The sequence below is a fragment of the Pararge aegeria genome, chromosome 26 (genome assembly GCF_905163445.1).
Source record: "Pararge aegeria chromosome 26, ilParAegt1.1, whole genome shotgun sequence".
Lineage (NCBI taxonomy): Eukaryota > Metazoa > Arthropoda > Insecta > Lepidoptera > Nymphalidae > Pararge > Pararge aegeria.
This window is the reverse complement of record NC_053205.1, coordinates 1446313-1473795: the sequence shown is the minus strand read 5'-3', so window position 1 is coordinate 1473795 and position 27483 is coordinate 1446313. Positions and strand designations below refer to the sequence as shown.

Here is a 27483-nt window from a genome sequence, read left to right as displayed (position 1 = left end):
TGAAATGCCCTGACCACTCTGGCTGCCATGACCCGCTGCGGTCTCCGCAGCAGAGTCCTATTACGGACAGGTTGCATGTTATAAATAAATTTGGCCGTCCATAATGGCGAACATATGTCATTGCATACTGAGTTCGCTCATTCATGTAACGGAATCCTCCAGTAAAAGAAGGAGGCAACACAACCATTTTTCAAATCGATGATAATTGTTCATCATTTTTCCGTGTCAGTGTTTCTTCTAGTGTTTTTTTGGTTGTTACGAATATAGTTAAGTCTTTCAGTCTTAATTTTGCGTACTTGTGGAATCGTAATAAATAGCACAACTCACTCTCACGCTCCTATAGCTGTAAATTTCTGAAGCAGATACTGTCTAATCGAGAGGCAGTTTAGTGGTCTCGTCACGTTTGGAAATATTGATGACATCTTCTCCATAAAAGAACATCAAAGGAAGTAAGCGGTGTGTGACAGTGACAGTGACAGTGATTGTGACTGTGACTGTGAAAACCAAAAAGAAGAGTCTCGGAAAAAAGATGGCGCGAAACAACGTTGAATTTTTATGCCGCCAAATATAAAATTTTCGGTTACAAAAATAATAACTGTTTTGAGTGTCTTTTTAATAGCTGTGGTTAACGCACGGGTCAGAGAGACTTTGGTGTAAAGTATATTATAGTTTTGTGTTAATATTTTGTGCAATATTTGTTGTTGGTAAGTGCTTGCTTATTGTATTCGTCCGCCGAAGTACCAAGCTGGGGGAACATGGAGGCAGATCCTCCCATGCCCCCTGATCCAGGGGAGCATGTAGAAATCCCACAGCGTACGCCGACTTCCTCTGGTCGCAAGCGACCACTAGAAGAGAAAATCCACGCCTCATTTAAAAAATCTATCAGTGATCCTGCATCTGCAAATCCCTCTATTCAGTTAATTTATATCCATCCATCCCTAGAAGTTGCATCTAAAAAATACTTGGACACGGATTCAGGCCCTTTTGTTGTTTACGTATCACGCGAAGTGACTGATCCCTCGGCCGGCTCTTCTATCAGGGCAATAAAATTCGGACAATTTTTATATAAGAATAAAATTAAATCTATTGTTAATGACGGTGTTAAGAGCGTAGGTAGAAATAAGATCTCTGTGGAATTTAAGTGCGGGGAAGCAGCTAATAGCTTTCTTACTAACCCTATTTTAGAAAATGCAGAATTTAAGGCATACATCCCTACGTTTAATATAACTCGAATGGGTCTAGTAAGAGGAGTTCCTGTTGAATGGCACCTGGACGAATTTGTTGAGTCTCTTGATCTCCCTTCCGGCTGTGGAGAGGTGCTCAAAGCCAGAAGACTTAACCGTAAGCAAATAACAGAAGGCATTGTGACTTGGGTTCCAACCCAATCGGTAGTCGTCACATTTAGAGGACAAGTTCTTCCCAATAAAATTTACTCATATCATACATCTCTTCCAGTAGAAACGTACTATTTCCCTTCCATACAATGTGTGAATTGTTGTAGATTTGGTCATACAAAAATCCAATGCCGCTCAAAACCTAGGTGCTACAAGTGTTCACAGCAACATACCGGAGAAACTTGCAACATAACTATGGATGATGCATTATGCATACTTTGTTCAGGAGGGCATTTAGCTACTGACAAAAACTGTTCTGAACATACACGCCAACAGTCTATTAAGCAGGCTATGTCTCAAGATAATATATCCTATATTGAAGCTTCTTCCCGTTTCCCGCCTAGCCACCCTTCTTATGCCGAAATATCTAAGCAAATGTTTGCTTCATCTAATAATCATGACTCTGGTCATGAAAATACCCAGTTTAAATCAATTCCTACACGATCTTACCGAAAAACGGTTATTAGCAGTCCTCGTCCTAGACCTAGCCCAGGAAAGGGATACGACCAAAAAGCTCATAAAAATATCATTGGTAACTGTTCATCTTCCCTAGGCAATGGCTGTGCCATTAATCCCAACCATGATCACTCCTACTTTACTAATTCTAGTGACAATGATGTCCCTGTTTTAAAAACATCCCTAATTGATCTTTTAGAAAAGATTACTACCCAATCATTACCGTCCAACGTTGCAAATATATTGATAAAAATCATCTCTCTTCTTCATAATGGACTTAGTCACAATTCTACAATGGAACTGTAAAAGTCTACGTAGTAAAAAACATGAATTATCTTTACTAATAAACGAATATAAACCTGCCATTCTTGCCATCTCTGAGTCTTGGCTTAAGCCAGTTTCCCATTTTAGGGTCCCGGGCTTTGCTTGTCTGAGGGATGACAGGGATGATGGGTATGCGGGAAGCGCTATCCTAGTCAGACGCTCTCTCATCTATTCCTCCATTCCTCTTCCCTCCCACAGTAAAAAGTTCAATGCTGTAGCTGTTAAAGTACTTAATATATATTTCCTCTCTGTGTATATTCCACACCCACATTCATCACTTATCCCAGAGTTGAAATCTATACTTCTATCACTAAATTCCCCTATTGTAGTAATGGGAGATTTTAACTCTCACCACACAGCCTGGGGTTCCCACTCATGTGACGGGTTTGCGATTCTTTTGATGGAACTCTTTGATGAGCTTGACATATGTTTTCTCAATAACGGATCTCCGACAAGAAGAGTATACCCAGATCAGAACCCTAAGTCTGCTTTAGACCTATCTCTTTGTTCTCCTTTTTTAGCCTCACTTATGTCTTGGCAAACCCTCCCAAGCTCGCACGGCAGCGATCATTTCCCTATTCTTCTCACTTTGGCCCAAAGGTCGATTCCGTTCAAAGTGCCTAACCCGCTACTTAAGTATAAGCTAACAAAAGCACAATGGCCTGCGTACGCAGATTCCGTTGATAGGTTTATTGATTCTCTCTCAGCTGCTGGAAGTGGTGGTGATTGTTTAATTTACTATGAGCAATTTGTTAAAATTCTGAAATCATCAGCTAACCTCCATATTCCTATAAAAAAAACTGAACGTGACTTTTACTCATCTCCACCCTGGTGGGATGACGAGTGTACAAACATGATTAAAAAACGCAAGGAAGCCGAGTCCTCTTATACAATGAATATGACTCGTAGCAATTTTCTTGATTACCAGCGTACTAATGGTATAACTAGGAGACTTATGTCTAAAAAGAAAAAAAACGGTTGGGTAGATTACTGTGAATCGTTAGATCCCCGTTCTCCCTCGTCCTCAGTTTGGAATAAAATTAAGCGTTTCCGGAACTCTGTTACATCTACAGATCCTTCATCGAACGATACAAATATCTGGCTTGAAGCCTTTGCAGATAAACTTGCTCCTCCGTATGTCCCTTGTGGAAGTAGCTTTACTCCTTCCTCATCTTTATTATCTGGCAATGAAATGGATGCCCCATTTTCGTTTGATGAACTTCAAGGAGTTCTTTCAAGTCTTAAAGATTCAGCCCCTGGGGCCGATGGCATACCGTATTCCTTTTTGGTAAAACTTAACGAAAAAGCAAAGCATTTTTACCTTGATTTGATCAACAGTTTTTTTTTAACTGGAATAGTCCCGGAATCTTGGAGAACTCAAGTCATAATCCCAATACGAAAACATGGTAAAGACCCCATGGATCCAAACTCTTACCGTCCCATAGCTCTTTCCTCCACGTTAGCCAAAATTATGGAGCACTTGATAAAAATCAGATTGGAATGGATAGTAGAAAGTAGAGGTTTATTGGCCAAGTCCCAATTTGGCTTCCGAAAGGGACTCGGAACAATGGATAGTCTTGGTGTCATTACGACAGATATTCGAACAGCCCTGGCTAAAGGAGAGTATCTTGTGGGTGTATTTCTTGACATAGAATCAGCATATGATATGGAAGCCCATAACATAAAACGAACAATAGTACTAACTGACTCCTTAAGCTGCTTACAAGCACTAAAGGATAATCCGTTTCGCTCTAAGATGAGAATCTCCATCATATTAAGGATAAGAGAGGTATTGCAAACATGTCAGCAGAAAGGCCTTACCGTTGTGTTAGGATGGGTTCCAGGTCACTCAGGCATCATTGGTAATGAGACAGCTGACGCTTGGGCTAAACTTACAACTGAATCGGGTTCTATGACCTATTTTAAAATCCACCCGCAAGACCTTCGTTGCTTAGCAAAATCTGACTTGGAGAAATCTTGGAACTCAGTGTGGGTCGAATCAAAATCGGTTAAAGGAAAACAATATGCTTCAATCCAGCCTAATATCCCCCGAAAACCTTGGTTCTTTATTCATAAAAAATCTGTTCGCTGGGTCACGTCAACTATCAGTCGTCTACGGATTGGACATGCTTGTACCCCAGTACATTTGACAAAAATAAGAGTTCGAGATCATTCTCTGTGTGAGTGTGGCCTGGACGAAGGATCAGTCTCACATATCCTTTTTTCCTGCCCGAAATTGCCCTTTAATCTGTATGATATACTTCCTTCTAAAATTCCTCGTCCCTTAAATGCCGAGTGTGTGTTAATGTCAGTGTATAGTCGGTATGTTAAACATCTATGCAAATTTATTAAAATTAACAAATTAAAACTATGATTTTTATATTTTGGATATAAAATTTGAATTCTATTTTATCTTCAAATGATTTTTAAATTCATGCGTACTTAGGTCATTTCACTAACAACTACTATTGCAGGTCGAAGTTATGAAATAGACATTTCTTTTTCTTTACTGACCACTCTAGTTCGTGCCTTTTCCAAGCTACTTGACACTGGCAAAGTACATTGTGCTGTTTTGGCACTACGAAAAGCCATAAATCAAAAGAAGAAGAAGAAGAAGAAGAAGACTGTGACTGTGACTGTGACTGTCCACAAATCAAAAGAAGAAGACTGTGACTGTGGTTTTGGTTGTGGTTGTGGTAGGTCGTTTTTGTGAAGAATATTTTCTTGAATGTAGAAATTTTTTTCTTGCTCGAAAACACCTTATGTCTTTCTGAATAATTATTTCATTGATAATTAAATTTTTCTTTGAGTATAAGATCAATTAATTTCAGAAAAATCATTAAATAAATAAATAAATAATAAATATACTACGACAATACACACATCGCTATCCAGGCCCAAAGTAAGCGTAGCTTGTGTTATGGGTACTAAGATGACTGATGAATATTTTTATGAATAATATACATAAATACTTATAATATACAAATAAACACCCAGACACTGAAAAACAATCGTGCTCATCACACAAACATGTTCCAGTTGTGGGAATCGAACCCACGGCCACGGACTCAGAAAGCAGGGTCGCTGCCCACTGCGCCAGTCGGCCGTCAACATTAAGAATTATTTTTGTTTTAACGCCTCCGCAACCCCCCTTGTGGGTGAAATTTCGTAAAATCCGTTCTCAGCTGACCTCTACTCGGCGAAAGGTATATTCCTACCAAATTCCAAGCCTCTACGCCCTATGGTTCCAGAGATATCGTGATGAGTCAATATATAGGTGGAAATCTCTTATATATATAGATAGATTCTAGCAAATATCCAAAAAATCCCGATTTCCATCAGTATCCTCCCGTCCTAGAATAAAATTTATTTTTTAATCTTTAATCTGAATTTTTTTTCATCGTTTATAAAATTAAAACCCAATTATCTTAAAACAAATAATAAAGGACATTCATCATTATTGCAGTGAACCTCATAAATATAGATAGATTCAGGCAAATAAATGTCTTTATTTGTCATACAAAATATAATTCCATATTTCCCTCAGAACAACATATCCAATACAGATTCTGCCCACTTTTCATGAGTGCTCAGAAATATGACCTGCAGCTTTACTGCACTATTATCTTAACATAATATAACATGTCCCAGCTCAGTATGGAAAGTTGTTTTTTATTCAGAGTTTCATTTAATAGATAAACAACCATAATTACATTTCAGACAGTGCGTGGATGGATGAAATCAGTTCTAGGTAGTTTTTGAATATATAAAGTACTTGTTTACTGCTCATTAAAGGCTGGGTTTTTATTAAATTAACTTGGATCAGAAAAACTGCTAGTTGGAGAAGAAGCTGCCAAACTTTTAATAGATTTTTTTTGTTCACTTTTAAATTGTTAACAAAACTGCCTTTGCCTGAATGTCTATTTAAAAAAACAGATCTAAATACAGACTTGTCAAAATTATGCATTATCTATGATTAATATAAGTTGGGTCAGTACTACAAAACGACAGGAACCCAAATCAAAGAGGAAGATTATAAAAAATACATAAAAATGGTGGAAATAGCTCCAGTTTGGAGAAGAGAGAGATTAGATAAGGAGTTAATTAATTATAAGTTCTAACTTAAAATTAACTCACTCCTTAGAGACATATAACTAACTCCTTTTAGTTAATTAATTATCTTTATGGATAAATTAGAAGTATAATTTAACAATTGAAAACCTTGATAGCAGTTTCATTTTTGTGGGGAGATCTTTTGAAATAACTGTTAAAATGAGTTAACGAGTCTACCTAGAGCAGGCTACTACCTTGGCTAACGTATAAGTTTAGCCATTCAAAGGGGCAAAGGTGCCAGCAGGTGAAGATGTTTTAGATTTTATTTTAGTACATTTTTTATTTTTGTCAATAAATATGTTTTCCCTGTTATATATGAACAAAATTTAAAAGATTTTAATGATTTTTTAATCTTAATGGTTTAAGGTGTTCTAATAAAGTTTAATAATGATGAATTTCACATACAGGTATGTTTGTTCAGATGCCTATTCAAAGAGATTAGCAACCTATACCTCTCATTATAGTTACAAAAATATCTATCAAATATTAAGAAGGGTTTATTCTACTACCTAACAATGAATGCATTCAAATATCAACATTTTAAAGAAATGCTGGATCTAACCTAAATTGTTATTGGTGGACTGGACCACCACCAAAAGAAAAAGAAAAAAAACTTATTAAAAGGTGATTGGTGTGTCTACTACAAGTAAACGCAATTTAATCTTGGGAAAATGTCTTGTTTAATTAATTAAAGTGTTATAATAATTTTCAATGTATATTACTGTTGTGTTATATATTTCTAACTGTTGTTTTAAACCTTTCAAATTTTCAGAATGTGTTGTTTGAAGTAATTTTGCTTGTTGCTTGTTGTTTGTTGTTTTTGCGTTCGCTGTTATAATAAGATATTTTTTCAACTAGCAATGTTTGTTAGAAAAGATTGTTCATATCAAATTTTGCAAGCTAAATTAGAACCACTTACCTTTACTGCGTTCAGCATTACACAAATCTTCGAATGCTGAAATATGTTTTTGTTTGAGGTGTAATTTAAGATTAGTAATAGTACTTTTGTACGATAAGGACTTCTTACAATATTTGCAGATTGCTTTTTTATCAACATCGTTTGCGATCTTAAAATAGTTCCAAATTTTGCCAGTGCGTTGCCGCGACATGATTAACCTAAAATATTTGTTTTTATATATCACACAACAAATCAACCTCAAAAACTTGAAACTATTTTCACTTAATTATACTATTTATTGCACATTTTAAATATATACCTATTTTATTACTCGCACTATTTATTGATTTAGAAACGATCAATCAAACTAAGATATAATAAATATTTTTCTGCAATTTTCAAAAATAACTTAATATAGTGTTACAGAGTATACACATAGTCGTCACAGCACAAAACTGTTATAATTATAAAATATTGTAGTACCAATAGAATCGAGTGCGAGTGAGAGTTAAACACTATAATGTACCGTCCTCACACTCGCTTCGCGTCGTCACCGCTCGACGCGACGCTCGCCCAAGAGCGTGGTTTTTTGGAAAAGGTCAAGGCGAGTGGCGAGCACGAGTATCCGTTCCACATGCTCGTATCGCATTTTTGTGTTCAACAAGACTAATACGATGTAAAATACTCAATAACGGCCACATATTATTAGTCTCTATATACTGTACTATTATTTTTATAAATAAATAACAAGAGAAGGGGCAAGGACCTCAGCCGAGCGTGATACACGCACTATTCGCTCGGACGAGGATTTATTGATGAAAAGAGTATATAAACACTACAATGTTTGTTAGTGTTTATATATATATTTCTTGACGTTTCAAATGTATAGTAAAAATGACAGCAAAAAATAAATACGCAGGTATTCCGTTTATCATAAGTTGACACGCGGTCTTAATAGTCCCTGTTCAGATGAGCCATGAGATGTATACCATCTGATAACAGATCAGACCAGAGAAAATTCAGAGATTTACAAAATTCTCAAATTGCACCGGCCAGGAATCGAACTCGAGGTCTCCAGAGCGTTCACCTCTGTACCATGGAGGTCGTCAACAAGACGTCGCACATAATAAAATAACAGAAAATAATTTATAACAGTTTAGTACGTGTTTGTAATGTTATAAAAATATATCGTGAAAATTACTGACAGTCGCTGGTTGGTCATCAATTATAACTATATTAAAAAAAACAAGATAATTTATTTTGGGAACTAAATAGTAAATAAAAAAATATACTACAACGATACACACGTCGCCATGTAGCCCCAAAGTGAAGTGAGCGTTGCATGTGTTATGGGTACTAAGATAGTTGATGAAGATTTTATAAATATAATACACATAAACACCCAGCCACTGGAAAACATTCACATTCATCACACCAACATTTTCCAGTTGTGAGAATCTAACTCACGGCCTTTAACTCGGAAAGCCGTCAAATTGTAAACAAGATAGGGGACAAGTTAGTGAATAGACTGAATGACTTACGAAATGCTACTTTATGGCTTAATACAAGTATGTTTGTATTGTCACCATTTACATCTCCATTAAATTATCTCGACAATAGTATGCAAAATATCACGCTTTTATAATATGATTCCTAAGGTGATTTTGGACCTGCCAATGCACAAGTTTAAAGAATTTGTTAAAACACATTTATTACAGCGAGGTTACTATACAATTGATGAATTTTTTAATGACAAGGTTGCTTGGAAGCATCCGGCTCCGCTTTCAGCTCTCACAAGATAGTAAAATGAATGTTAAAATGCAAAATGTAAATTGTTGATGTTGGAAAAGAGCAACTGCTGAGTTTCTTGCCGGCTTCTTCTCGGTAAATCTGCCTTCCGAACCGGTGGTAAAATCACTACAAACAGACAGACTTGACTTTTCAAAAGTGCTTATATTAGGCCTACTTGAAATAAATGAATTTTGAATTTTGAATTTTTTTAATTATCTTGATTCCGTGAACTAACAAGGCTATAATAATAAAAATAGCCGCCGAAATGAGGCGAAAAAAATTTTTCGATCGTAAAGCACTCTCTGATGCTTTGCATCATGAGTCGTGCAATAAATAAAATAGTTTGTTACAGTGGCTTTAGTTAAAATTGAGTTTTATGGGTTTATTTTACAGAAACAATGATTTTAAGACTATTTAGTTTATATCTTTCAGACGCTGTCAGTGACCTCACAAGAACTGTAAATAGAGAGTAAACTAAACATAAGCGTCTATTATCGCGTGACCTTGGCTCGGAAAAAAAATATCCTTTATGTTATTTGGTAAAATTACTCCTTATTTTTTGTTATGTGAAATGACGTATAGATAATAATAGATATTTTTAATACAGTCAAATTACCCTATTGGTACCAGTTTATTAATTTAATAATATGTTCTGTACCAGTAGGTATCCAGAATAGTGTGGGTATAATTTAATAATAGTTTTTTACGTTACTCACCTTTAACGTTACTTTCTTCTTCAGAACGACTTTCCTCAGAATCTTCTCCGTTTGTGTCTGTTTTAATAACATCCGCTTTCGCATCTATATCAGGATGCACTCGATTCAAATGTTTTTTCAAATTGGCGACTGTGGTTTTGTAGGAAAAATTGTTATTGCAATAGTTGCATTCAGCGTAAAATTTACAGTCCGTACGCTTGAAATGTTTCCACACGTGCGACACGTTGACACGCGGTTTGTGGGCTTGCAATTCCAGCACATTGACATAATTGGAATGAAGTTTAATCAAATGTTGTTTAAGGTCCGACATTATTGTGTACGGTATCATATTGCCGCATATAACACACAACACTTTCCTATCGTTTCCTTTTATTTCGATTGTGTCCTTATCAAACATTTTCCATATAATATCTCCCATTTTTATGGATATTCCTGATATACTCGTACTTAACGTACTTAAGACGAATAATAACGCTGGGTTTTATTTAATATCGTTACGAAGTTAGGTTATGCTTTTCCGATGAGCAATATTGAAGAACCATAGCAGATTACTATGCGTACATCCATAATAGGTATACAAGTTCCACGTTTACAGAACGAGAACGGAACGAGTATAGTTATTATTTAGCAGTCTGTGGAGAACGTTGAAACCGTGGAAGTATGGAGAGTAGAGGTAAGGCGAGTCATCTGTGTATATGAAAAAGTGTCGTCAAAATGTATTAAATTAGGATGGCGCCACATTTGCATCAGGGTAACTCTTAAAAGAAGCGCCAAATATAAATATTGTTAGAGTAGGCTTGAAAAATAAACAAGGAAGTATGGAGATACAAGAAAGTAAGGTTATATTTACCACAATATTTTGTACAACGTAAGTTGATGAAATTCTCAATAATTAACTACTTTAGTCGATAATGACATTAAATTTCTACATTCATACCATACTCTGTGCATCCACCAGCGCCATTGTGGAGGATTTTTGAACTGTTATTTAGCGCAACAACTGGACACTTTTTCAACTTTTCTCCCATATAAGATGACTCTCCTTACCTCTACCCTCCATACTCCATTTATAGGATCTATCACTGTTATGTCAGCTGTCATAGACTTGCAAATTGAAGAGCCACAGAGAAACGCATTTCGATGTGACATCGATCGTTTAGAAATTTCAATATATTAAATTATTACTAATTATTACTTTCAACGAGGAAGATTTGGGTCAGCGATTAATAATTCACTATTTAGTACATGCAAATCTAAACAAAAGTGATTAATTGTAAAGTAAATTTAAAAAAATCTTTATTAAAATAGAAAGATATTAGGTACATACATTTTTTACATTATAGTCAGATATAACATCGAGGCTCGAGCGTTCCAAAAGCGCTGTAAACTACGTTAGTCGCCAACATATTATAAGAAGATATTAAAAGTATATATCAATAATAAAAAAATAAGTATATAGTAATAGCAAATAAAAGGTCTTTCAGTTAAGTTAAACCGTATTAGCATATTGGATATTTCTAAGCTACTATGACGTTCCATAACCATTCGTACCTCTTTTACCAACTGACAAGCGTTAGTCTATATTTACTTTGGCGTTTACCATCAACCGATCGTTAATCTTTACCCTTTCATTTACTCAAATCGGACTGTTATTTTGAGTTTCAATAAGCTATTAAGACTGAAAGCCTTGGGTTTAATGAGAAATGAGTACCCCTTTGGTAAGAGACTTAAAAAAGTGGTATTTTCAGGTGGTATTTTCAGATGGTGTTTTGTTTATGAAAAGAAAAAACCCAGCGAATTTTGTTGAGGGCATCTTAGCAGGGCGCGTTTGAAAACCTCGTAGCTTTAGTTTTATATAAAAGAACACTAATTTCATCGCCGTTATCATTCCATCACCGGTTCACTCTAGAGCACGGGTCTCTTCTCAGAATGAGAAGAGTTTAGGTAGTATTACGTAGTCCACCAATCAGGCCATGTGCAGATAAGTAGACTGCACACGCCTTTGAGAACATTATGGAGAATTCTCTAGCATGCAGTTTCTTTACCATGTTTTCCTGAACCGTAAAAGCAAGTGATGTTATAACTGCTTATATTGATAACGCAAATAATTCCCAAAAGTTAGAGGTATGTTCTGGGGATTGAACTCTGTACCCCAGAAATACGAAGCTTTCACCGTTTCAATTTAAATAATATAATTAAAAAGTAAAAAATGATAGGCCATTTTATTATATAAGTCATAAAATAAATACCTAATATAAATTAAATTTGCTAGAGTACCTACTAATTAACATCAACAAGTAGGCCATATTAGACTGAGCTTAGTATTATTTTTGCTACCACCATCTCAGTGTCACTTAAAACCAAGTCGACCAAGTAAGATCTGTCAGAGGAACCGTACAACAGACTGAGCTGTGTAATATTTTTGCTGTAATCATCACTTTTGTCTAGTTGTTAGCAGTTTGTCGCAAGGTGCTGGATTTGATATCCTCGGGAGGTATTTGTATACAAAATTCTTAGTACCAGAGTTTGGAAATTGGCAGAGATTCACCCGCATGCCTCGGAGAGCTAGTAACACTGTCCAAACTGCCAGCTCTATAGCCTATGAGAGTGAGGGAATAGATTGTGTATGCAATGTGATTTTTATCTAATTTTTAACCATTTCAACTTATAAGCAGGTTAGGACTCATTTGGTTTGGTTACGCACTTTTGATTTCTTTGGATCCTAATTCTTCCAAATTACTATCCGGGTATCTTTAAGACTAGTCTGAATAGGCATCTTCTCATTGTTAAATTAAATTGAAAAAGCCTGTTTGCATATGGAACTTTCGTAGCTTTAGGTTTATGTTAATGAACAAAGATTTGTTTATCACTTCACCCTACAATTGAATGAACACTTGTATATGTATGAACACTTCATAAGTGCCTGTGATAGGCCTACATGAATAAAGATTTTTTGTATTTGAAATATTGATGTTGGAAAAGAGTGACAACTGAGTTTCTTGCCAGCTTCTCCTCTGTAGGATCAGCCTTCTCCACTTGTGGTAGAGACAATACCATAAAACAGATATTTGTGTTTCATAAGTGCTTATAAAGGCCTTTTACTTGCAAGTGCATCCCGTCTTGTCCCACAAGTATAGTTTCCATCAGGTGGGATTTTGGTAAAGCTATTTATAATTAAATGACAAAGGGTGTCTGTTTGCAGGTTTCATTGTTTGTTAACTTTATTTGATTATACCTTTGTAACAATTTTGATGAAATTCAGCATATTTATACACGCTGGAGATGGATATAGGATGGGTATTTTATCTTGTGGAAGGTTTCGGCCGTGGCTGTTTACCATCCTACCGAAAATACGTGCCACCAAGCGATTTAACGTATCGGTACGATGCGGCCTATAAGCTGATCTTGTGTATGGATTTATATTGAACTTACTGTTCTATTGCCAGGTGAGATTGCAGTCAAGGGCTAACTTGTAGTAAAAAAAAAATTAAATTATTTATTTATATCACTGCTGATGTTATCGGGGGAATAAAAAAAAAATCTTGTCTATTATGCTTAGCTACACAGCTAAACCGATCTTTTATCCCGATAATCCGGTGGGATTTTTGAAAACCGAAAAAATCTCTAATATTAATAATAAAATATTTAATTAATTAATAAGTAATATTGCTGAATAACTTATTCGCTTTACGATTGAGTCGCGAAGGTGAATGGCAATGGGCGGGGCACATAGCTCTGAGAACCTGGCTAAGTTTGTTGAGGGCTCTTCTTAGACCAGGGCGCGTTTGGAACCATCCTGGCTTTAGTTTTTAGTCAACGAATGCAGTTATCACCATCACTAACATTAGTGTTAACATGTTAAATATATGAACGCTTCATAAGTGCCTGTGATAAGGTCTACATGAATAAAACTTTTTTGAACTTTTGTACCGATGGACGTTGGTCCCGGGGTGCTGGAATGTCTTCCTCGCACCTGTAGGTAAAGGCAGTGTTGGTAGACCTTCGATTTGTGGACAGACAGAAATCAAACGAGTCGAAGAAAATAGAACCTAAATACTTATTTGGAACTTCGTATTAAAGACCTGTGTCCAGCAATGGAAGCCAATTGAGCCATGATGATAGAGAGATTCTATTTTCAATCTGTATTTTCAGCAGCGATAGTTTAGTGGGTAAAACTTCGTAAATAGTTCGTCCTCCGGTCACTTACTGAACTGAACATGACGTTTCAAAAGTGCTTATATTAGGCCTACTTCAAATAAATGAATTTTGAATTTTGAATGTGAATTTTTAACTTACTGGAGTTAGGTGCGTTTTTTATTACAGCAATTAGATATCACTTGCTTTAACTGCTATGCTCGGAGTGTCTCTACGTGATCAAATCAGAAATGTGGAGTTCCGTAGAAGAACCAGAGTTACCGACATAGCTCAACGAGTCGCGAAGCTGAAGTGGCAATCCAGCAGTGGACGTCTATCGGTTGATATGATGATGATGCTTGATGTGAACGAAAAAATCGTATGCCTGAGAGTTCTCCAGGCGTGTGGTGTCTACCAATCCGCATTTGGCCAGCTTGGTGGACTAGAGGCTATGCACTTCTCAGTCTGAGCGGAGCACCCGTGCTCTTTAGTGGGCCCGTAACGCAATATTACAATTACAAAAAACTTCCAATTACAGAAAATTAAGAAGGCAATGTCCAGGGACGAAGTATCCTTACTAGTGGATTTGGTTGTTAAAAGACCAGCCATTACAACAAAGGAGACCAACGCGGCTACCAACAAACTAAAGGAAGACGCGTGGAACTCTTTAGCCGTGGAGTTCAACAAGATAAGCGATCAGGCGAGGAGTAAGGAACAGATAAAACTCAAGTGGGACAATCTAAAGAAGGCTGCACGGAAGAGGGTTTCTCAAGTGAGTTATACCAATTGCCTTAATCACGACGTTTGTTGTCTGACTCGACTTTGCTTGCGCGCCGTTATTGTCAATGAGTATACAAACAAGTTAACTCACTATATTATCCTTACACGAATGATATACTGTAGAAGTACTACTAGTAAAGATTTTTGTCACTGAGTTCTCTATATGATTATGTCTGCTGCTAAGCAGCATTGCTGTGTCCCTGTCTTAAAGGCGTGGTTGCCGATGACAATAGTACATTTTAACCAGATTTTTGGTATACATTGAAATAAATATACTACGGCAATACACATATCGCCATCTAGCGCGAAAGTAAGCGTAGCTTGGGTGCTAAGATGACTGATTAATAATTTTATGAATAATTTAGGTAGGTACATAAATACTTATAAAATACACATGAACACCCAGACTGACAAACATTAATGTTTTTGTTCATCACACACACATTTAAAAGATGTGTAACTTATACCATTTTTGTTTTTTGCAGCGAAGTAGGACTCGCATTCACCACGAACTAGTCTAGACATGTGTCAAAAATACAAGCGCGTCTTGCATAAACCGGTTATTTTAGGTTTCTTAACCTTTAGAACATCAGAGGTAAAATAATTACTGTCTACTGATAAATGGTATGAAGTGACTAACAGTTTGTTCGAGAAACATTACTAAAGTGGAGTGGTTTTTGATGCTTCAATATTATTGTGCACGGATTCTGTAACTTTTTAATTCTGTGGGTGTTTAGGTATGACATAAATCCACTGCCACTTTAGTTCGCGAATCCTGTAGATTATTAAACGTTATGAAATCGTTCGCTCAATTAGAACGGTAAACTAAATCATTTAGGTTCGTCCAATCATTTAAATAAATAAATAAATAAATAAATATACTACGACAATACACACATCGCCATCTAGCCCCAAAGTAAGCGTAGCTTGTGTTTTGGGTACTAAGATAGCTGTTGAATATTTTTATGAATATAATACATAAATACTTATTATATACATATAAACACCGAGACACTGAAAAACATTCATGCTCACCACACAAACATTTTCCAGTTGTGGGAATCGAACCCACGGCCTTGGACTCAGAAAGCAGTGTCGCTGCAAACTGCGCCAATCGGCCGTCAAACCGGTAAATTAAAATAAACCGGTTATTAAACGAAATTTTCCGGTAAATTGAAACCGGTTCCGAGCCGAATAATAAGTGTATTTAATTATTTCTTTGCAGCTTGACAAAGACGAGGCGGAGATGGTGCCACTGGGCGACATTCTGGACAGAGTATCTGACCTGTTGGGCTACTCAAAGCCAGACGCCTACAACAGCGATTGGATAGTGGTGGACAGCGTTGGCGAGAGCTACTCCAGCACAGGTGAGCCCATTGAATTAACAACACTCAGAATCCTCATTCAGCCATTATTACATGCATTGCATTGTGTCCAAAAAAATCGATTGTCTGTAAATTCGGTTTACTGACGATAGTTAAACGTGACAACCTCATAAGAGAATACTGATGGAATGGTTGCATTTTTCAAAAGGAAATTTGAATTTTATTTCTTTGATAGAAATTTTGTATGGATATAGAAAGTAGATAGATTGAAATCACAATTGAATTGATCAAGTTACATTTATTTGTACGCATGAATACAATTATGTCAATTTTTTTTACAATGTACATAGTTTATATCATCATCGTTGCTATAAACAACTCACACCACATTCACTTTTCACTGCACTTCATACTTGACGAAAACATGTAAATGTATATAGCAGCTGTCCACGCGGACGCATCGCTCACTCAAGAGAGAGACAGATGTCGAACGCTGCCGAGCGCGGAAGCCGATTGTGCCTCTTTGTCGCTCGTACCGCGCTCTCACTTCAAGTCTTAAATGGAACGCCTCAGAGCGAGGTAACGCCGCACGTTGTCATGTTTTTTCGTGCGTGCAGCCGGCTCCATCGAATTATGACGTTGTCACGTCAAAACAGTGAAAACGCCCCGCGCACGTATGGAGGGTAGAGGTAAGGAGAGTCATCTTATATGGGAGAAAAGTTGAAAAAGTGTCCAGTGTATGCGCTAAATAACAGTTCAAAAATCCTCCACAATGGCGCTGGTGGATGCACAGGGTATGGTATGAATGTAGCAATCGTAGATGAATTGAAGTATGCCGAGTTAAAAAATTTAATGTCATTATCGACTAAAGTAGTTAATTATTGAGAATTTCAACAACTTACGTTGTACAAAATATTGTGGTAAATATAACCTTACTTCCTTGTATCTCCATACTTCCTTGTTTATTTTTCAAGCCTACTCTAACAATATTTATATTTGGCGCTTCTTTTAAGAGTTACCCTGATGCAAATGTGGCGCCATCCTAATTTAATACATTTTGACGACACTTTTTCATATACACAGATGACTCTCCTTACCTCTACCCTCCATACGCGCACGTCTCATTTTACACCCGCGGAATGTTGCTAGTAGTTTTTAAAGAAATCAGATACAGCCCTAACATCACCTGCAAAAGTAAACTTCAAGTGACTCCTGTCACTTGAACTTTACTATTAGGTACGCGTCGCGAAGCGTAGGTACTATGCGCGTGTCGGACTTTTATCTTCAATAGGAATGTCATACGTAAACACTTCGAATGTTTTGAATTAGTTTCTATGGAAAAATAAATATGGTTCTTTTGATTAAATGGTTGTACAGGATGCTTCCTTATGAAATATAACTATGCACCGTTCAACAGTATTTCGTAATTCCGTTACACGTTGTGTACGTATACAAGTAAAAAATATTTTATTACATAAATTAATATATATAATATATAAATAACAATACTTGTAACAAAATACAAATAAATGATGTGATGATGAATTTATTTATTTACATCATTTCGGAAGTGGGGTGTGTTGTCACGATCTGACTATTTCAAGGTTGCGTCATTTGTAGCGTGACAACAAAACGAAGCGTAAGAGTAACGACTTTATGCCATGTTTATTTGCTAGGCCCTTATTGGGAGTACAATTTAATTTTTTTACCATTTAAACAATTTAATTACAGTTTATATTCTCACACAAGATAGAAACAAAGATTTTTAAATTGTAAGACGATGTTGGAAAAGTGCAATTGCTGAATTTCTTGCCGGATTCTCGGGAGAATCTGCTTTCCGAACCGGTGGTAGAGTCACTACAAACAGACAGACTTGACGTTTCAAAAGTGCTTTTATTAGGCCTACTTGAAATATAGAATTTTGAATTTTGATTTTTTTTTTCGTTTCAGCTAAAAAAAGAAAATCTGAAAACACTATGGACGAATCATTAATTGATAAATATAAGAAGAAGTTCGAACCAAATACAGGTACGTTTAATATTAGTCTAATATATTGCACTGCATTAATAAAATAAATAAATAAATGTACTATGACAATACACACATCGCCATCTAGCCCCAAAGTAAGCGTAGCATGTGTTATGGGAACTAAGATGACTGACGAATAATTTTATAAATAACATACCTACATAAATACATATAAAAAATAAACACCCAGACACTGAAAAATAATGGTGTTCATCCCACAAAGATTTTCCAGTTGTGGGAATCGAACCCACGGCCTTGGACTCAGAAAGCAGGGTCGTTGCCCAATGCGCCAATCGGCCGTCATTACAAAACTATTATTTTATTTCCAGGCAAAAAAGGAAGTTCTGGGGTCAAGGAAAGAAATCTCGCTATGGCGAGATATTACGAAAAGAAAGCCGAAAGAACTGAATTAGAAATACAAATATTAAAAACGCAATTAAATAATAAATGTCACTGCATTGATTATTGTAAAACTAATGGTAACATTAACAGTAATAGAAGCGACATTATCAACAGAATAAATAAACTCAGTAGCAAAATTAATAGTGAGAAACTTATTATTACTAATAATTGTGGGAATGTAGTTAATAATGACACTAAAGTTAACAATATTAATAGTTCTGATACTGATCATTCCGATAGTAGTAACGATCGTTTTGATAGTACAAATGTTGATAGTAAAGATACTATTGTTCACGTTAATATTGTTAAACAGGAAACTGGGTCGCCATGAACTTACCCTACTTAGTTACCGACTATATTTTTGGTTTTCATTACGTTCTTGTGCTGCCAGAATTTTTGCACGAGCTAAATTAATAATCGTGATTTGAGCCATTAAAATATCATTGCTTCAGCGAAGGAAAACATCACGAGGAAACCTGCGTACATATTTTTTTTTGGTACCCAAACTACTAAAATTAGTATTCTTCGCATGCTGAAACTCACATGAGTTTATAAAAGTCCACCAATCCGCACTGGCCAGCGTGTTAAAACTTTCTCATAGTACGTGCCCTGTAGTGGACCGTTAATAGGTTTATATTCAGTTCTACTAATAATTTTGATTTATGTATTTTTGTAAAAAAAAAATCGGGTGTAAATTTTAAAAATATTTTTTTCAATTCACTTCCAGTTTTGACGATAGAATTTAGCTAATGACGTAATAATATTAACTAGTCAGATTTTTATGTGTAGTTACATAGATAATATTGTAAAACGAGAAAGGGAGCGTTCATAAAATACGTGAGATGTTTAAGGGGTGGAGGGGGTGAGTCAAATCTCATCTAATCTTACGTCACGAGAAGAGGGTATCGGCAAATATCACGCAATTTTTTTTCTGATTGAAACAAAAAAGAATTATACTATTTTGGTCCATTGGTCTTTGTACAATAACAACGCGTTTACGTAAGAAGCATACATTTTGAAAAATCTCATGTGAGATTGGGGGATGGGGGACAGGTGAATAAAATCTCATGACATCTCACCAGAGGGGGGAGGGAGGGTCAAAAAATTAAAAAAACGCCTCACGTAATTTATGGACGCCCCCAAGCTTTCTCACGATGAACTTAACAACAATATGTTATAATTAACTATAATTTTAGTTTTTATTAAGCACTCGTAATACCAATATAGTGGTGTGAAAAAAAAATTAGAAATTAATAAAAAAATAGTAGTGATTAACTATTATTTTTAATAATACAGTAAAGAAAGTCATTACTATTAATAGTAATACATAATAAATTTATCTTATATCTTTAAACGAGCAATTCTTGTATATATATATATATATAATTGGAATCTCGGCTCCAAGGATTTTCATGAAATTTCGTATACAGGGGTTTCGGGGGCGATAAATCGATCTAGCTAGGATTCATTTATATTGGAATCTCGGGAAAAAACTGCAAAAAATATCCCTTTTGAGAGATTAAGCCGGCTCATTCGCGAAGTCGCGCGGCTCCGCTAGTATTGTTTTAAACAAGAAACCGACTCCTTATGAAATGCAACTATGTATTATATTTAATAATTATATTTTTTGATTTATTAATCATTGCTTGAAGCGGTGATAGCGCATTGGGTAGGAGCTCGACTTCACTTTCGGGGGGCCGAGTTCGAATCCCAGCACGCACCTCTAACTTTTCCGAGTTATGTGCGTTTTAAATAATTAAAATATCCCTTACTTCAACGGTGAAGGTAAACATCGTGAGGAAACCTGCAAGCCATAATGTCCTCATAGGTGTTTGGAGTCCACCAATCCGCACTGGGCCAGCGTGGTGGACTACGGTCTTAACCCCTTCTCATTGTGGAAGGAGACCATCATTATTAATTATGCTGATAAAGTTGGTTCTTTATTCTATAGAGAATATTACACAGCCACCTTGTTAACTGTTATAAAAAATAGTATAATATTTATTATGAAGTTGGTACTAAATAAAAGTGTTTAAATTAATATTCGTACTAAATAAACAACAATATTTCACTTTATTACGTAAAAATTTAACATTAAATAAAAACACATTTCATGTGTATAGGTATATAATATTAAAATGAAATAAATTTTATTTTCGATAGATAATGGTTTTTTATTGCATTAAAGTTTTGTATCCATAGAATTTGCTTCAATGTATTAGTTTACAAGTATTTTCAACAGTATCATAGCTTAAATAAATTAATTCTGTAGGCATTTTGGGTACTGCCTTGTCATATTTATCACTGATAAGGCGACTTCTGCAGATGTCTTGCGAAAATTGCGTCTAGGGAAGCTGATGTCACAGACACACACTTTTACTTTTATAAACAGGATGTTGTGATTGTTTGCAGCATTGCATTAATTAGTGTTGGATCATTGGTTTGATGTATATAAACCTTTAACCATTGTAACAACTGTAATTGCTGCAATGTATCAACACTTAAGCTATTATAATCTGCCATTGCTTCAATGTATTAATTCATTAGACATTTTAATAATTGTCTTTGTTTCAATATATTAATTCGTTAGTCATATTGATCGGTGTATCTATGTCAATATATTTTGCTCCTGCGTATGGGGCGGTCGGGCAATAACCTGTGCACCCTCTGCAGGTGCCGTGCGACGTTGTGGCATCTCGCGAAGCTGACGTTACAGACACACATTTACTTTTAAAAACAGGATGTTGTGTTTGTTTGTTGCTTCATTGCATTAATTAATGTTGGATCATTGGTTTGATGTATATATACTTTAGCCATTGTTTCAATGTGTTAAATCTATAGCTATTATAAACAGGCATTGCTGCAATGTATCAACACCTAAGCTATTATAAACTGTCATTCAATACATTGTATTAATTAGTTAGCCATTTTAATAATCGTCATTGCTTCAATGTATTAATTTGTTACACAGATTGAATAATCCTGCTGCTTCGTTGTATTAATTCGCTAGCCACATGGATCAATGCTGCTGCTTCAATGTATTAGTTCGTTAGCCACATCGATCAATGCGGCTGCTTTAATGTATTAATTCGTTTGCCACATCGATCAATGCTGCTGCTTCAATGTATTAGTTCGTTAGCCACATCGATCAATGCGGCTGCTTTAATGTATTAATTCGTTTGCCACATCGATCAATGCTGCTGCTTCAATGTATTAATTCGTTAGCCACATCGATCAATGCTGATGCTTTAATGTATTAATTCGTTAGCCACATCGATCAATGCTGCTGCTTCAATGTATTTTGCTCCTGTGTATGTGATGGTCGGGCGGTAACCCGTGCACCCTCTGCAGGTGCCGTGCGACGTTGCGTCTCCTCGCGAAGCTGTTATTACAGACACCACACTTGAACGTATATTGCGATGGTCGATGGCGATTCTTGTGTATTCGCATCAGAGTCACAGACTTGAATCTCGCTGGACATTGGTCACACTGGAAAAGGCATATAAAGATCTTATAATATACAGATAAACACGCAGCAATCTTATAACCAGATAACATCAACTATGGGTAGTTGATGTTATCTGGTTATAAGATTGCTGATATATCGGCCCTCTACATGGCACGGGTCTCCTCCCACAATGAGAAGGGGTTAAGGCCGTAGTCCACCACGCTGGTCCAGTGCGGATTGGTGGACTCCACACACCTATGAGAACATTATGTAGAACTCTCAAGCATGCAGATTTCCTCACGATGTTTTCCTCTACCGTCGAAGCGAATGATAATTCAATTAATTAAATAAATAATAATAAATACACGACAATACACACATCGCCATATAGCCCCGAAGTAAGCGTAGCTCGTGTTATGGGTACTAAGATGACTGATAGATATTTTTATGAATAATATAAATAAATATTAATAAGATACATATAAACACCCAGACACTGAAATATCATTCATGTTCATCACACAAACATTTTTCAGTCGTGGGAATCGAACCCACGGCCTTGGGCTCAGAAAGGGTCGCTGCCCACTGAACCAATCGGCCACCATTAACGCATATAACTTGAAAAGTTAGAAATGCGTGCTGGGATTCGAACTCGGTCCCCCGAGAGTGCAGCCGAGCTCCTACCTACTGGGCTATCACAGTTTATAATAAATCAAGAATACCTGCACAGTTTTCTCGGGGAGGTGTATTGCAACGTGTTGCAAGTAGCTGCTCTTGCGATGGAAACCGGCGCTGCATGTCTTGCATATAAACGGCTTTTCACCCGTGTGGAGGCGTTCGTGTATCTGTAAGTTTCAAAATCAGATTTCAATCAGTCAGATTACTGACTAGAAACAGCAAGACTTGTTTACTTTGCGTACTTTCATAGTGTGATGTCTTACGGGATCTTTTTATGGGGCAAAGCTGCTGATATTGAAACTATAATCATATTGCAGAAAAGAGCTGTACAGTCGATATATAAACTTAAATTACGTGAATCCCTCCGTGAAAAATTTAAAGAAAATTTCAAGCCTCACAATATATTTATAACAATATAGTATTTGTAAGACAACATATTAGTCTTTATAAACAAAAAGTGGATATAACCAGTCAACTTGAAATGGACATAAATTAGTGATATCTGCATATCGTCTGCGAAAGGTGCAGAACTCCTTTGTGAGGTTGAGTATATGCTTTTACAACATGATTCCTAAGAAAATTCTTGCCTTCCATTTAAAAAATGTGTGAAAACGCATCTAGTACAGCGAGGTTACTATACATTTGATGAATTCCTCAATGACAAGGTAGATTGGAAGCAGCCAGCCTCGCTCTCATCTCCCGCAAGATAGAAAAATGATTGTAAATGTTGATGTTGGGAAAGAGCAACTACTGAGTTTCTTGCCGGCTTCGTCTCGGTAGAATCTGCTTTCCGAACCAGTGGTAGTCACTACACACAGACAGACTTGACGTTTCAAAAGTGCTTATATCAGGCCTACTTGAAACAAATGAATTTTGAATTTTGAATTCAAACCCGGCCCCCGAAAGTGAAGCTGTGATCCTATCCACTGCCACTCTTAATATCAATTTTTTTTTTTTTTTTTTTTGATGATTTCTGCTTCATGGCAATCTGTTTTCCAACAATAAGCCACTTCTTTGTTTGATTTCTCAGTTTATGTTTTCCTCAAGAGTCACACTTGTGTGAAAATTCTTTTCACACGACTCTCTTGTTGTCAAGTGGTAAATCTTTTATGTAGGCTCGGTATGTCACTTCTTTTTAGCCGGGTATACTGAAGAGCATCTTCTCCATCTTAATATCAATAACTCTTTCATTTCATTTCAAGGGATTGTACTTTCATGCAGCTTACCTTAACTTGCTCAGCATTTGAAGCACGGTAGTCGCAGAAGGAACACTTGTCAGTCTTTTCGTACCCATGCTTGGCTCTGCAGTGCATCAGCAGGAGTCGACGGGTAATAAACTTCTTGCCACAATGCTGAAACGTGTAACAGAAACTTATCATGTAACCACTGTAGACCATTCAACAAAAGGGCCGCCTCTGAGGCATTAGCACTCAACAGAAAAAACCTATGCATACTAGTGCGAGCGCTTACGGGGCACTGTGGGCTTAACAGACACATGTTCAACCTAAAGCTGCAGGACACAGATCTATGTAGACTCTGTAAGGAGGCTGCGGAGACGCCGCTGCATTTGATCTTTTCCTGCCCCGCGCTGATGCATAAAAGCAGCACTCTTTTGGGGAAGCACATAATGCAACCAGAGGATGCTAAATTTCTTCCAGCAAGGAAAGTGCTGCTTTTCCTGAAGGTGACCAACGCTTGCTGGGAGATCTAGACAGCGGCGTCACAATAGATCGTAGCCGGTCGACGTGACACCAGGGATCAGACGAACCTGAGCCGCAAGCAGAAGAAGAAGAAGAAGAAGAAGAACCACTGTAGAATAGGAAGCAAGCCTTTTTTTAAAAATTAGAAAAAAAAATCAAAATTCACTTATTTCAAGTAGGCCTAATATAAGCACTTTTGAAACGTCAAGTCTATCTGTGTGTAGTGACTCTACCACCGGTTCGGAAGGCAGATTTTACCGAGACGGAGCCGGCAAGAAACTCAGCAGTTGCTCTTTTCCAACATTAACAATTTACATTTTACATTTCAAAATTCATTTTTCTATCTTGTGAGAGATGAAAGCGGAGCCGGATGCTTCCAAGCAACCTTGTCATTAAGAAATGTTATATAATTCTATCTAGTGTGTTTGTTCATCAATTTAAGATGATGAGATGTTAAGCCGTGTGCTGTAATTTAGACGGCGGATTGACACAGTGGGCAGCGACCCTGCTTTTAGAGTCCAAGGCTGTGGGGTTCAATTCCCACAACTGGAAAATGTTTGGGTGATGAACATGAATGTTTTCCAGCGTCTGGGTGTTTATCTGTATATTATTCATAAGTCATCTTAGTAACTATAACATAAGCTAAGCTTACTTTGGGGCTAGATGGCGATGGACAGCCTTGGATTCAGATGTCAAATATAAATAATAGATCATGTATTTGCTAAACTAAAGATTGTTAAACTATAAAATGATGTTGGAAAGAGCAATCTGCTGAGTCGTTTGCCGGCTCTTCTCAGTGGAATCTACCTTCCGAACTGGTGGTAGAGTCACTACAAACAGACTGACTTGACGTTTTTAAAGTGCTTACAACCTAGGCCTACTTAAAAAAATGAATTTTGAATTTTGAATTTGAATTAAAGCAAAGCATGCTATTAAAACATTAAATGTTTATACCTCGCAAACTATATCGAAACCAGTGTGTATTTTATAGTGATTTCTTAATGACAATTTTGAGGTCAAAATCTTATGGCAGAATTCACACTCTATTACCTCTTTCACTTTAACATCAACTGTTTTATCGTTTTTCTCTTTGTCTCTCACAGTTTTGACTCTCGTCTTTCTTTTTTTATTAAACAACATTGATTTGTCCACTAGGCCTACTTTATTCTCAAATTTACCGTTGAGATTATCTTCAATAACGTTTAGGATATTTTTGTTGCTACTAACGTTAACCTGGTCATCGTCAGAATTAACGATGCCTTTATTGCTACTATCACAATGATTCTCAGCGGAGTCAATGAAGATTTTACTATCAGCATTGTTATGATTCTCGACAGGTACTTCATGATACTGCAATGTATCTAATGTGATGTTATCATCAAAGTCCTTGAAATCATCATCATCTGTTATATCGATCGAGGGGTGCTGTTCTTCTAATTTAAGTTGAGTGCCTTCTAGTTTTATACCATTGCATTTATTGTCGAGCAACGTGTTCTGTACTTCTTCACATCTCCGTCTGAATCGTATAGATTCATTGATAAAACTGATGCAGCTAATGCATATTTCCTGCGGCATTGTATCGTTGATTTCCACCTGTAAATTTTATGATTTGTTTTTATTACCCTTCCTTTAAGTTAAAACTTAGCCCTTGACTGCAATCCAACTAGTCTTAGATGGCAGCTTGCTAACATGTTAGGGACTTTTGTAGACATCCATATCTTTAATCGGTTTCTATGCAACATTGTACCTGAATACTTAGAGGCATATATTTGACGATAATACTTTTGCTGGCCAATGCAGACTTCACACACCTTTGAGAACATTATGGAGAACTCTCACCAAGCAGTTACTTACAATGTTCTGCTTTACCATTAAAGCAAGTGATATTATCAATTATTAAATTAAAAACGCACATAACTCCGCAAAGTTAGAGGTGCGTGACAGGAATCGAACTTGGTTAATCCGGAAGGGAGGCTAAAGCTGTAATCTTTAGGCTATCACCGCTTCTCTTAGTATATAATAGTTAGTAGTACCTAGAAGATATTTTTATTTCTGCCTTTAAGCAGCATTGCAATGCTGTGTTCTGGTTTGAAGAGTGGATGCCGGTGTAATTACAGGCTCGTGAGGCTTAACACCCACGTCTCAGGTTGATACAGACAGAGCGTGCTATGCCAAATCTCCAACTCGATTAACTAGATTTTTATAGTATTGAGTACTCTATTGGTACTTTGTATTAGGATAAAAAGAAATAATTTTTGAACACAAGTAACCAAAACCTCGACTACTAACGTTCTCTAATTGCACATGAAATCACATAAAAGAGGCTAGTACTTTAAAATTGGACACTATTTATTTTTATTTCCGACTTTACCTTCACACCGGTTGTTGTAAGGATAACTTTAGTATATTTATCACTTTGGCCAGTATTTATGAATATGGGATGTAGACTTTGAGTGCTTAAACATGTCCTGCAGCAATTCCATGGATACATAGCTCTAATTTAACACTGTTTTAAAACTAAATTTGATTTTGGGGTTTGTTTGCAAAACAAATGACCATAGACAATTCAAAACTTTGTTTGGTCCACAGACAATCAACCTAAGTTTTGATATAATTCAAATAGTCTTTACTTTTACAGATCTTCTAGACGATCAAATCCAATAGGCTCCTTGGTTATGCTAAAGAAGATACATACACTAAATCGATCAATGGAACTTTGTGAAGGCATATATGTACCTATACCTTCATGATGGTCATCTACTTATTTTATGTTTTGATAAAATACCAAGCCTGAAAAGAATAATTTCTACTTGTTTTACCTGCAATAAGCAAAAAGACAAGTTTCAAGTTTAGGTCGTTGGGAAGATTATCAAAGTAGATTACTAATAATTAAATATTTAATACCTAACAGAAAGTAAAGCGATTATAAAACATACTTAAGTGACACAGTATGTCTATTGCAAATTACCATTTTAAATGGGGAGCACTTACCCCGGATTGAAATTATTGAACGAATGAAACAACAATTATAATGTAAAAACTTTTTTTTTTAATTAATGATACACATTTACATAGGATGTGATGTTGAAAATATGTATACGAATGTATGTAGAAAATATATAAAACTATTCGAGTATTACACTTATATTTTTATGGCATGTTATCTTATAATTAATTATTGTAATATAAAATTAAAGCATTATAAATAACAAATGACTTATTTACAATCAAAAAAGAATGTTACACTAAAAATATAAACAAAAAAAAAATTAAAGACTAAAATGATAAATATGTTT

General features: G+C 36.1%; 3 protein-coding genes across 7 annotated transcripts in view; 1 reads left to right on the top strand and 2 right to left on the bottom strand.

Moving 5' to 3' along the window:
* The window catches only part of LOC120635350, a 44657-nt gene extending 34219 nt beyond the window's left edge, over positions 1-10438 (bottom strand). For 2 of the 4 annotated variants that reach the window (XM_039906337.1, XM_039906338.1), the window contains exon 1: positions 9693-10438. In XM_039906337.1, coding sequence (XP_039762271.1) covers positions 9693-10110 — 418 coding nt within the window. In that variant the 5' untranslated portion in view covers positions 10111-10438. Of the gene's footprint in view, positions 1-7206; positions 7404-7504; positions 7656-9692 lie in introns of those variants that run through there. The other 2 variants (XM_039906340.1, XM_039906339.1) reach the window with 2 other exon arrangements.
* Positions 10439-11233: 795 nt separating this feature from the next.
* Positions 11234-18838, top strand: LOC120635292. Its single transcript, XM_039906262.1, has 5 exons — positions 11234-11410; positions 14365-14598; positions 15832-15973; positions 17882-17959; positions 18289-18838. The coding sequence occupies exons 1-5, from the start codon at positions 11396-11398 to the stop codon at positions 18690-18692; spliced, it is 873 nt and encodes a 290-aa protein (XP_039762196.1). The 5' UTR covers positions 11234-11395; the 3' UTR covers positions 18693-18838.
* A 1714-nt stretch (positions 18839-20552) lies between these two features.
* LOC120635437 (zinc finger protein 1 homolog) lies at positions 20553-26734 on the bottom strand. Of its 2 annotated transcripts, none has more exons than XM_039906463.1 (5): positions 26559-26734; positions 25142-25780; positions 23714-23839; positions 22532-22654; positions 20553-21850 (listed from the first exon to the last, which is right to left on the bottom strand). In XM_039906463.1, exons 1-5 carry the CDS (start codon positions 26676-26678, stop codon positions 21653-21655), a joined length of 1206 nt encoding a protein of 401 aa, XP_039762397.1. In that variant the 5' UTR covers positions 26679-26734; the 3' UTR covers positions 20553-21652. The 2 variants fall into 2 exon arrangements, with proteins under 2 accessions (XP_039762397.1, XP_039762398.1); XM_039906464.1 differs by having other exon boundaries at positions 25238-25780.
* Positions 26735-27483: the final 749 nt, after the last annotated feature.

Coding starts and splice junctions, on each gene's coding strand:
- LOC120635292 (XM_039906262.1), top strand. Junction 15,974..17,881: donor CGAGAGCTACTCCAGCACAG/GTGAGCCCATTG, acceptor TTTTCGTTTCAG/CTAAAAAAAGAAAATCTGAA. Junction 17,960..18,288: donor GAAGTTCGAACCAAATACAG/GTACGTTTAATA, acceptor TTTTATTTCCAG/GCAAAAAAGGAAGTTCTGGG.
- LOC120635437 (XM_039906463.1), bottom strand. CDS start 26,678: ATGTATCCATGGAATTGCTGCAGGACATGTTTAAGCACTCAAAGTCTA. Junction 22,655..23,713: donor CAAATGCTGAGCAAGTTAAG/GTAAGCTGCATG, acceptor TGAAACTTACAG/ATACACGAACGCCTCCACAC. Junction 21,851..22,531: donor TCCCCGAGAAAACTGTGCAG/GTATTCTTGATT, acceptor TGCCTTTTCCAG/TGTGACCAATGTCCAGCGAG.